Genomic DNA, 12,677 nt, shown 5'->3' on the forward strand with positions numbered 1-12,677 from the left:
GAGATTAGTATCGATCATCATCATGGTTGTATCAGTCCACATCGGGCTAAAATTAAAAGATAAAAACATTTTTTTTCATTAAAAAAAAAAAATCTAGAGTTTAAGCCGATTCGAGTATTGGTATCAGGCATAGCCAATACCAATGTGGATCAACCAATTTACCCAATCCGACACTAATTCCTAAAATCTTATACGTAATGGTGTCATATTGATATTGGTTACCGTCGATACCAATAAGTATAAGCTGATACGAGCCCATTGATACTGATATAAATCCATGCTTAATGATACATTATTATTAGGGTAAATTACACGTCACCCCTTGGTTTTCAAACGAAACTCAGATCACCCCTTGATTTTTGAAAAAACTCAAATCACCCCCTCTACAATAGGGGTGTCAATTCAAGGCCAAGCTCGCCCGCCCGACTAAAGCATGACCCGGCCCGACACGTTTAGTAACTAGACGGTCTTGGTGTGGGGTCTTAGCCTGTCGGGCACCCGATAGGACCGACCGAATGCTAGCCCGACCTTGATGTGTAAAGATATCCTAAGAATTGGGTGTTCTTCCATCCTCTTCTGCTGCTTCTTCCACCTTCAACACAGAACCACCGCCACATATATACTCAGTATTTTCTTATCTATGATTTGATTAACTCCTCCTAATCTAATCTTCCATAAAGAAATAATTCAGTTTCAATTTGATGACAGGAAATCTAATATAAGGTTTTTTGATGATACTATACCTGATAAGCTGAAATTCATGCACTAAAGATGAAGTCGGAGGGGAGGTCATGGCGGCTATATTTGGATGAGTTTTGGCAGCTATATTTGGGTGAGTTTTGGCCTGAATCCACCTCTGATGAAGCTAATAGACAACTTAACAGATGAAGAAGAAGAAGAAATAGCCAAATTGACTACTCCTTTCCTGAACCCACCTCTACTATTATTTCACTCAAATCGTTCATTGTTGATGAGATGGAACCCATTGAAGGATATAATGTTGTATTAACATCAATGCTGAGAAGTGTCAATTTAAAAAGATTGAATCCATTACATGACATTTGGTCTGAAACATCAATTAGCCCAATTGAGACCTGTTTCAGGCCCATTTAGCCCGAATAAGGTTGCCTCGATTAAAGATCGAACATCGATCGATCGAAATGAAACTGTACCATGCCCGCCCAAGGCAAGCCCGAATCCCTAAACGGTCAGACACAGTGCAACCTATAAAATTGGTGAGGCCCGCTAAAGCCTAATCGAGACCGCCCAAGCCTGACTGGTTGACACCCCTACTCTACAGTAACGGTGTTAGTCTATTGTTAGTTATTGATGTGAAAGGACTATTTTACCTTTGTACTAAAACATTAGAATTAAATTTACAATACTATCCTTCCTTCATCTTCAATATTGGTCAAGGGTAGTTTAAAAATTTAAATTTATTTAACTTAGTGACATCATCACTTAATAGCATAAAACTAAGGGTAAGGATTAATTTGTCATATTGGGATTTAAACCAAAAGGTGATTTGAGTTTTTCCAAAATCAGGGGATGATCTGAGTTTCGTTGGAAAACCAAAAGGTGACATGTAAAGCTTAAAAAAATATATTAGAATTATGATTCCAAATTAAATGCGTCATTTTCGATCAGTTTCTTTTCTCACTTTCATATCCTCACCCACCCAATGTTGTCTGCTACTCTAGAGGCTCTAGACTCATTCATGTCCACGTATACCCACGTTGTAACCAACCCTGAATTGAGGCATTTAATTGCTTTATTATCGATTTGACAATTAGATCCGGCAGTAAATTATAAGTGTTTCAAATATCAAATGACTGTCTGTATTCTATAAATAAAGTCATCCATGCTTTTTTTTAAATAATAATTTTCATAAATAGCTAAACAATTTAAAAAAAAGAGCAAAATACAGATACAGACATTACAATTTACAAACATGTGTCCCCTTAGATGATGCATTAAGCACATCAACTCTGTGCACAGCTTGTAGAAATTTATGATTGGAGAAGAAAAACAATATAAATTAACTGTTAATGTGAAAGGAAAATGCTATACACTCTCTGTATTAATATTTTTGTGTTCAAATTTTATTCATCTTCAAGAGGCAAAAAAAACTTTTTACAATGAGCATCAGAATTAGCGTCTCTACATACATAACAAAAATCATGAGAAACAAAAGAAGTTATTATTATCCTAATATCATACATGGGAACTACTCAAACCTAAATCAAAGGATCATCGGACTTGTCCATAATGTAACGGACAAGAGTTTGGGATACAGAATGGCTGCAAACCATTCTAAATCCAGCAAAGAGAACAATCTTCAATACTAATTTGATTTCAAGGACCTTGTCAAAGGAAAATTATCTCCTCCAATTCCCTGTCCGGTCCAATTCTCTAGTCCTTCTAATAAGAGGGGGTGATGGACCCCATAGATAAAGTGTTTAGGCAGGAATAGAGTGGTCATTACGTCCCCCTTATTAGAGGGACTGGGGAACTGGAGGGAATAAAGATCCCCATGCCAACAATAACTGAAAAAGAGAATATGTGATATGTTGCAACCCAACCCACTTAACATTGATCCTTAATTGAGTAACATCCTAACCCCAGTGCTTTGAGCTTTGTAGAGACGTTTGGCCGGGTACAGCCTTGTGGTTGTGGAGCGGAGGAGGGGGTAAATGAAACCAAAGACTTCATCCGGCCCACACTAGTGTTGATTGATAAGATCCATTCCTTGAATGGTACGTAGTGAGGTAGTCCCATTAAATCATAGTATGAGCGGCAAAAATTTGTTTTTTTGCTTTAATTTTGTTTTCCATGGAGGTTGTCCCCACAATCGCACCCAACAATGCAAGTTCCAAAAGGCTTGGTTTTCTATTTGAGTTTCTATGATGTGATGGGTCATAATTTTTTTTTAAAAACAAATAGAGAAAACAAAGAAAATACAGTGTCCATAATATTCATGAGGCCGGCATGCAGCCCCAAACTTCTCTATCCTAGGTCCCTTAGATAGACAATGAGCCATGCTACTTCTTAAGGGAGAGGGTTGGAATGTTATTGATTTTCTTGGAGTTAGTGGTTGTGTTCAATGGAGAAGATGGAATGGGGGAGGACAGCGGGTCATTTCCGTCAGAGAAAAGAGAGACACAGACTAAGGCTGATACAACGCTGACGTGCCCAACCTTTACCTGTTTTTTATTTATAAACATCTGACATTTGAAAATAAAATAGTTAATATCAAACAAAGATATGAAAATATTCTCATAGTCATATATTGTCATCTAATTTTCAGGAGCAAGGTGAGTAGTAGAAAGGAGAGTCAATATTCCACGGCTCTTAAGGTTTGGCAACCCAGAAACAAAGCTCCTTTGATCTCTTGAAGAAGACCTCTAGCTTCTATCTCAATCTCACTTTCTGTCATACCATAGTCCAATCCAACAAATTAAGATAAACTAATTTTTAAAAAATAATACAATATATTTGTATTAGATGAGTTAAAACTACTAGCAAATAAAATGATAGGCTGATTTAGGCAAGTTTGTATAATTCATGCTAGTAGCAATATCAATATTCAAATGGCACAGTAGAAGGCATTAATCAAAGAGATAACTAAAGATCAATAACCCGCGGAGAGATGTTTTGCAATTCAAAAACAAGACTACAAGTATAATTTTGAAAGCCACTTGATTCCTATGGATTCTAGATGAAATTGATTAAAATTCTCTGCAATTCTTTCATCTTGCGATGCCTTGCAGTTCGTGCCTAAGAGCTTGATATGTGGAAGATGCTTCCTCTAATGGTGCAAGTTCGATTGACCCAGTTTTTTTTTTTTTTTTTTGTCTTCTCGAGCTCGGCACCATTGGATGTCACTTCTTCCACATGTTGAACTCCCAAGCCCAAACTACAAGGCACTGCAAGATTAAGATACTAAGGATATTTTTTCCAGATAAAATACAGAAAAATAACAACACTACTAATAAACCATTGATATCCAAAACCCATCTTAGTATCATTATTAAAGAAAGATAGAAACAAGATCAAATCAAGGTAATAGAAAGTCTTTCAGATTCAAACCCACAACCCTAGTAGCCCAAAGTCTATTGGAAAAGGTACATGAAAAGAAGAGATGCCATAACGTTTCAGTACCCTTTTCAATAATTCAATGCCAAGCATATGTCGAAAGTCGGGTTGTGTTGGGAATACCCTCATGTAACAACTTCCACATAAAAATTCGAACACAAAATTTTTCACAATTTGGATGTATTATAATTTGAAATCCGTAAAGAAATCATACCCAACTCCTGGAGAAAAAATGAAGTAGTTACCATAGTGCCATAGTGGATAACAAACCAAACTTAGTGAGGGGGCGTATCCGGAAAAATATCGTTTCCATTTATTGTATTTCATCTAATAGGGGGGAGAGGACCCCATCCCAATAGTGTGTTTGGACAGGGGATAGGGTGGTTATTTTTGTCTCCTATGAGATGAAATGAAAAAAATAGAGGGACAGATAAATGAAAACGATAAAGATCCGGACATATCCATTGATTAAGACAAAGATTAACAGATAAAAGATATACTCCTAAAGTAAGAAACAATATTTAAAGATGGATTCATCATTTTTGTACAAACCTAAAATTCTATTTTCACTCTTTATCTTTCAAGTAGAAAAATCAAATGATTTTTTTTTTTTTTTTTTTTTTGGGGTAGAAAATTGAATTTTCTAATGAGGCCATTTTGAAGCATCATATATGCTAGTAAATGTTAATACCATATGCTAGTAAGTGCGGTAATCACATGACTTTGGATTTTGAATAGAATAATATTATCAATTGATGGTGATGTAGATAAAACTTTGTGTTTTCTGTTTTTGGTAGAATTAATAAGTGCACATAAACTGTTTCCTTGGTATTGGGAGTATTAAATGGTAGTTTCGGTATGGTTGTTTTAATCATGGTTGGAAAAATAGATTTTGACTAGGCCAAGTTGAGTCAAAATTTTAGACAAATCTAGTCAGTATTAGGTCAAGATAAGAAATGATGAGATTGATATATGATTTCTTGATTATTTTTTTTTTTCCTTCTGGTTTTTCCTTTTTTTTTTTTTTTTAATTTTTTAATTTTTTAATAATTTATATATATATTTATTGTATTAAAAAAATATGTGACTCGTCTTGATCGGGTTTGACAAGGCCAAATCACTAGGTTTTGTTGAAAGACGAGTCAAATAAAAAAATATAGTTTTTCAACTATGGTTTTAATCGAGATTTTTTCTTGATTTTTTACATAACCGGGCTAGGCTAATATCAGACCAATAAGGTGTTCAATTGAAACCGATTGCTATCGGATTAGTTGGTTTTGTCTTGTTATTGATTTCTTGAAGAGTCTCTTAGTAGTCTGGGCTTGGTTTTACAGATATAAAAGAATATTAAATTTTGGATCAAGTTTACTTCCACCTATAGTGAATGGGATTCCATTCACTGCAGGGTGGAAGAGGACGGGAAAAGATATCGGGAGGATATTTTGAAACATACCAAAACCCTAGGATGATAGGTGAACCATTTTCTATGGGTGAAAGGAAAATAGTCCTTAAACTTTTATTAGTTTTATCGGATATGGGTTTCTGAAAATCAAAACCAATATTGAATCGATAAGAGTTTGATCGATCAATTTCGACTGGATCAAGTCTGGTTTTGTACATTGTTACTTGGTATGGTCATGGTCAGCCTAGAGACAACCTGCCCTGGACAAAACTGTCTCAAATGTATTACTTGGTATATATATGGTCAACCTAGACACAACCTGCACTGGATAAAACTGAACCAATTGGGAACTGGCCGGGCTTCAGGACCCATCAGGTAGGCTCAACTTACTTTCAACCTTAACCCATCATTTCATGACACTATCCAGCAACTTTGTCACTTACTGTACTAACCCATTATTAAGAGTGATTCCATATGGTTGGCCATGGTCACATGTTACGTGATCAAATTAAAAAGATTAAAGACCACTCCTAACCTTTAAAAAAGGATTTGATTTGAGACCCCATTCCCATGGTTTTCTATTTCTTATTTTATTTCCTCTACTCTCCACTTCTTTTTGCCTGACAAGTGACAATCACAGATCATGTCCAAAGCTCAGAAAAAAAGCCAATATTTTAGCTTATCCTGGTTGTCCCCATATCATTCTTGATTTCCAACCTTTCTCTCTTTTCTCTACCTTTCCAGCTTGCATGGGATCTTTATATTATTTTTTTTACTAAAAAACCAAACAAAGTTTTAATAAATTAAAGTATTAAACTTGAAAAAATCTATAAAATCTATTTTCTGTGAATTTAATTGCTTTATTATCGTTTTGACAATTTACCACCCATGACAGGAACCGTGGTTTAGCAGATTGTATCCGACAGTGAAAATTAAAGGGCTTGATCGAGGCGATAAGGAAATTGACAAAACATAAACACACTTGGCCCCGATTAGATGATGCTTCAAATTTGACACGTGGTCTACAAAGACTCTTAACCCCTAGGTGTGACAATTTTATTATTTTTTAAATTTTGAAATTGGTTGATGAGGTAAAATTATATAGCTAATGAGAGCAAGTGTATCCATTACATAATAAGGTTATGTTTGATATGTATTATCAAAAAATATTATACCAAATGTAGTCTTAATTTCAAAAGTCTCCTGTAAGATTTTATATGCTTTCAAAGTGTAACTACATATAAAGTTCATTTTCTTTAACTACGATTTAGAGGGGAGATCTCTTGGGGAGGACAATTGGATCGTTCTCCTCTCAGGTTCATTGTCCGATCAAGTTTATAGGTTCCTCTAATAGAGAGATAGAAATGACGATCTCACCCCCTGTCCGAGTGGGGTGAGATCGTTATTTCTACCCCCTATGAGAAGAACCTACAAACTTGACAGATTAGAGAACTTGAGAGGATAAAAATTCATACCAATACATACCAAACACAACTTTTGGAAAAGAGGGTAGTTTTTGTTTTTTTTTTTTTTTTTTAATAAATATTTAAAAGAAGGTAGTTGAGAATCAGATCAAATCTGGTTAGTGTACCCGACCCGTTTTCTGATTTAAACTTTAAAGATAATAAAATACCGACCTATCCAAGACTCAACGTAAGTAGCTGTATGAAGTCAATGAGAGAGTGGAGTGGCTTGTGAACTGGCGGCACGCTGAAACATTAAAAGCTGATTGGGAAACGACAAACACCACAAAGGCCTACATTTAAAGTCCTTTGCAAAAGACAAACCCTAATTAAAGATAACGACAATCTGACAACGACAACGGGTTCTTACCCTTAAGTTTTAACCCATATTTTACACCCAAAAATTAAAAATTTTTAACCCATTTACCCAGGAATCGTTATCCTCTGCTGTCTGCCCGCTGATGGAACAGCAGGGTGCTGTCCCCTTATTCTTCGAGGGAAGGTTATATGGTCATTTTGCCTTCATGTGAAGGGATGGTACCTTGCTATCCGGTCAGCGGACAGTAGAGGATAAAAATTCATTTACCCAGTCGCCCTCTTTTCTCTCGTTCAAGAAAAATCTTGGGGGTTATCAATTTATCCTTTTGTGGAACATCAGATTAGAATAGAATGGAAGGAGAAGATCGCCACCAACGAGGAAGTGAAAAATTGAATCGTTACACACGAATCTGCATCCCATCCATGTTGATGTCATTGTCTGTGTTTTCATTGGCCCTCGTGTTAGGGCATGGACCACACGATCAGACAGTTATCTCTTGCCCTTTTTTAATTATCTATCTATACAGTAAAATTTTATTTTATTTTTCTCAAATGAATAATAGTAAAGTCTTATGAACATACATGAAAGTATTTGATTGGATTTAAGTCTCAAAATTGATACATGGTTAATCCAAAACATTCTTTTAATAGCCAATGGCCAAAATTTCTAGATCACGCCTCTATGAGGCAGAAATAAGCCCCGGCCAATGTAGAAAAAATGTTGTGAAAACCTATAATTAATAAATTTCATTTTTCCAGAGCCAAATCAATTTTGTCCAAAAAAAAAAAAAAAAAAAAAAAAAAGAGAAAAAGTTTCCATGAAAGTTTTTCCCACCAGGAATGGTTTTCATAGGCGACATGTTAAATTTAATATCAATTCAATTATTTAACCTCTCATTTCATATCATCATACCATCCCACATATGTCCATCCACTTTCATTGGAGTCCTATGCACCACCCTCTTGGTAGTTTTGGATTTTTCAATATCTTGTTTTTAATTGACAGATTTGACATATGAAGACCGGACCTTGTCTGTACACGTGGTTTTCCTGCATAGAGGTTAATGAAAGAACATCCTTAATGGGCACCTAGATTGGCCATGTCTAGGTTCATTTGAATGAAGCTTCTATCATTGGTTGATCAAATGATAATGAAAATTGGTTGAGCCTAAGGTCCCTTGCCCACATGCCAAATTTAAGATCAATTTGAGTTTGCCAAGTGATAAAATTAGAAATTAAAAACTCTGGGACTAACAAGAGGATGCATGACTATAATTTGATTGTGTAGACATATAAAGGGGGGGGGGGGGTGAATGTTCACGTATGTGAACAACTCACAGCTGTTCAGATGGAACATTTCCATAGAATAGATTCCATTTGAACAGTTGTGAGTTGTTCACATATGTGAACATTCCCTGCACTCGACATATATCTTAGAAAGTATGGCAACAGCTTGAGGATACATAATTGATTTTAAAGTTGAAATTTAATGTGGTCTATTCAGATTATTTTCTAGATATCCAACCGTCAGATTGACCATAAAAAACAATGACGAAGCAAAATTAGGTGTACCCGTTAAAAAGATGATTTCCAAAACAATTGTGTGAGAAAACTTTTTGCGAAAACAAATTGCACAACAGGTTAGATGCATGTTTGTAAGTGGAAGTTTTTTTCACCATGGGTGTACTCTTCAGTCTTCACCCATGGATAGAGAATCATAGTTACTTGGCAGCTTAGTATACAAAGTCATCCGTGAGAGTGGCAGCGGAAGCGAATTGATATAAGATCTTTTACAAAGAAAAAAAGAAGAGGATCTCGATGAACACATGCAGCAAAATATTAAATTAGTGTTTGATGGTTACCTATAACACACAACAATGCAGTATGAGCATTCGATTTATATCTCAAGAAACCATTTCCAATGGTCAAAAACCCAAGCTTGAGGAAGAAAAAGACTCTCTTACTCTCTCCTCAATTCTAATTCTTACTTTGTACAGTTCTCTTAGGTTTTTGGACTAACACATCTCTTTTATAGAAAAACCTAATTTGAAGATTTCAAATTAACAGACAAGATCAAATCAAGTGGTGCGATCCTAAATGATAGCCTTTAAATTATCCTTAATCACACAAAAAGACGACATTATAAAAGATGTAACCTGAAAACCCCAATAACAGAAAGTTTCATTACACTTTACCCCCTTACTACTAACACCAACAATGTACCCTTACAAACATGGAATAAAAACGATGCCATCACTCCTAGTCCATTGTTTATTAACCTAGAGTGTCTAGACCAGTGATTGGACCAAAATATTTGAAACACTTTACAAGTAATAATATTCAATATAATATTAGTCGACCCCAGATTTCGATCAATCACATTGCAACAACTCACTCACTTGGATGTTCACCCTTCACAAGGTGTGGAAACTCTATTGAGTGTCATCCACATTCACGCATATACTCTACACGACAAGTGTCCGATGTATAATCATTTCTATAGGTAGACATCAACCATTGAAACACCACAGACATTTAAAATATCGATGTAATAATAAATGCCTCTCAAGTACGGGAAATACAATTATGAGAAATTCTCATTGCGAAATACAACTGTCGTTGAACCATTCGACAATTTCAATGGATCAGTTTTCAACAGATTAAAGTGCTCATATTTATATTTCCATTCAATATCTATTGAGGAAATATACAATACGGCTACTCTAGAACAAATTGCCAAATCATGTTCATAGTTGGGAAAGAATAACGATAAAAATGGGTTATTCCAAATAAATAGAATAATTATAACAAATACATAATAAAATTATAATAATTAGTTTAATCACATTAAATTGGCCGGGTTTGATGGATACACACCTCAAATATCAATAAATCCAACACTTCGAAATGTCTTTCACTATTTCTAAAGTCATACATTATAGTTTTTTTTTTAAAAAAATAATGATTAAGAGATTCTTTCTTCATCGTGGGTGAAGAAGGGAAACACGATTAGGGCTGCAACAGGTTCGGGTTGGGCTGGACTTTTTAAAACCCTAGCCCAACCCTGAGTGCCCTTAGCTGGGCCCAGGCCCGCCCTGACCATGATTCAGGGCCTAAATACCTTGACCCTAACCCTGACCCTGACGGGCCAAGCGCAGCCCAAGCCCGCCCTGATTGGCCCTGGCCCTGCAATAATTAAATTAAAATTACAAGACAAAGGATGTGAGAGAAGAGGCTTGAACCCAAGACCTTTTGGTACCTACTGGATTTTACACAATACAAACTACCAAGTGCACTAAGTACTTGATATACATATAATACCTTTTATTTTTTAATAAATAAAGAAATTTCTTCAGGGCCAAAATAAGGGTCCGGCTGACCCGAGGTCTCAACCATGACCCGACCCGACCCTGACTCAGGGCCAGGAATTTCTGGCCCTAACCCGCCCTCAGGGTCAGAAATCTTAGCCCATGCCCTGTTCGGGTTCAGGGCGGGCTAGGACGGGTTCGGGCCGACAGGGCCAAACTTGCAGCCCTAAACACGATCCTATCCATTATGAGAGAGAGAGAGAGAGGAAAGCAGCCTCGAAGACATGTTGGAAAGTTAGGCATCAACGAAGGGAGACACATTTTCAAGGTATATGCATTCTTACGTACAAGACTTTGGCTTTGAAAGCAAGTGGTAGCTATTAAGAAATGATCAAGTCAAATTTGATCATCCCTCCATTGAATAATGAGGGTAATGTTCAATTCAAACTGTACTTTTTACGAGGAAGATATCAAGTGCCATTTCTTCATTTTATTAATGTGTCATTTTTTTAACTGAGCCGAGTTGTTGTTTTGGTGACTTGGAAGGTAAATTGGTAAAGCTATATAAAGGGGTTGGGAAGGGGTTCCTTGAGAACGTATTCAAAGCATCTCTAGGTGGTGAAGATGAGAAGACAAGGAGTCAATTGGGGCTCAATGGCGTCCCTCCTTACCACTCTTCTAGTGGTACTTTTGTCTCTTAGCTTTCCACTGGAGACCACTGCAAACTACTACTACTATCACTCCCCTCCACCACCCAAGAAATCTCCCCCTCCGCCCTCTCCTCCTTACCACTACAAGTCACCACCACCACCTCCACCGGTGCATAAATTTCCTCCACTAGCACCAGCTAAGCCCCCACACAAGCCCCCACATAAACCACCACCAACCCCTGTTTACAAGTATAAATCACCACCACCACCACCTCCACCGGTGCATAAATTTCCTCCACTAGCACCACCTAAGCCCCCACATAAACCACCACCAACCCCTGTTTACAAGTATAAATCACCACCACCACCTCCTCCACCGTCACCACCTCCACCTTCACCACCTAAGCCACCACACAAGCCACCGCATAAACCACCACCAACCCCTGTTTACAAGTATAAATCACCACCTCCACCATCACCACCTAAGCCACCACACAAGCCACCATATAAACCACCACCAACCCCTGTTTACAAGTATAAATCACCACCACCACCTCCACCATCACCACCTAAGCCACCACACAAGCCACCACCAACCCCTGTTTACAAGTACAAATCACCACCACCACCACCTCCACCGTCACCACCTCCACCATCACCACCTAAGCCACCACATAAACCACCACCAACCCCTGTTTACAAGTACAAGTCTCCACCACCACCTCCACCATCACCTCCTAAGCCACCACACAAACCACCACATAAACCACCACCAACCCCTGTTTACAAGTATAAATCACCACCACCACCACCTCCACCATCACCACCTAAGCCACCACACAAGCCACCACCGACCCCTGTTTACAAGTACAAATCACCACCACCACCTAAGCCACCACACAAGCCCCCACCAACCCCTGTTTACAAGTACGCCACCACACAAACCACCACATAAACCACCACCAACCCCTGTTTACAAGTATAAATCACCACCACCACCACCTCCACCATCACCACCTAAGCCACCACATAAGCCACCACCAACCCCTGTTTACAAGTACAAGTCTCCACCTCCTCCACCACCAGTCCCCAAGTGTCCACCACCATCACCACCTAAGGCACCTTACAAGCCTCCCACTCCAGCCTACAAGTACAAGTCGCCACCTCCACCGCCACCTCCAAAACATTACTATTACACTTCACCTCCTCCTCCTCCTCACCACTACTAAGAAAGGCCTAGAGACAAAATGGTAAGCTTGTTACATTATACTTTCAGATACTTAAAACTTTAATGAAAGCCTTAAAATGCTTACTTAACATATATAGGAATGCTGAACGAAATATTAAAACATATCAACACAATTTATGGACATTTTCCTCTTCACTTCGTTTTTTGCAGGAAAGAGCTGAGGTTTGTTAGGATGTATGGCGGTGATCAGAA

At 37.6% G+C, this 12,677-nt stretch overlaps 1 protein-coding gene across 2 annotated transcripts; it reads left to right on the forward strand.

Moving 5' to 3' along the window:
- Positions 1-11,165: 11,165 nt before the first annotated feature.
- LOC122640872 (leucine-rich repeat extensin-like protein 3) lies at positions 11,166-12,677 on the forward strand. Of its 2 annotated transcripts, XM_043834143.1 has the most exons (6): positions 11,166-11,661; positions 11,701-11,742; positions 11,788-11,869; positions 11,915-11,997; positions 12,046-12,165; positions 12,314-12,677. In XM_043834143.1, the coding sequence occupies exons 1-6, from the start codon at positions 11,211-11,213 to the stop codon at positions 12,463-12,465; spliced, it is 930 nt and encodes a 309-aa protein (XP_043690078.1). In that variant the 5' UTR covers positions 11,166-11,210; the 3' UTR covers positions 12,466-12,677. The 2 variants fall into 2 exon arrangements, with proteins under 2 accessions (XP_043690078.1, XP_043690086.1); XM_043834151.1 differs by lacking the exon at positions 12,046-12,165 and having other exon boundaries at positions 11,167-11,742; positions 11,915-11,956; positions 12,333-12,677.

Source organism: Telopea speciosissima, chromosome 1 (genome assembly GCF_018873765.1).
Source record: "Telopea speciosissima isolate NSW1024214 ecotype Mountain lineage chromosome 1, Tspe_v1, whole genome shotgun sequence".
NCBI lineage: Eukaryota > Viridiplantae > Streptophyta > Magnoliopsida > Proteales > Proteaceae > Telopea > Telopea speciosissima.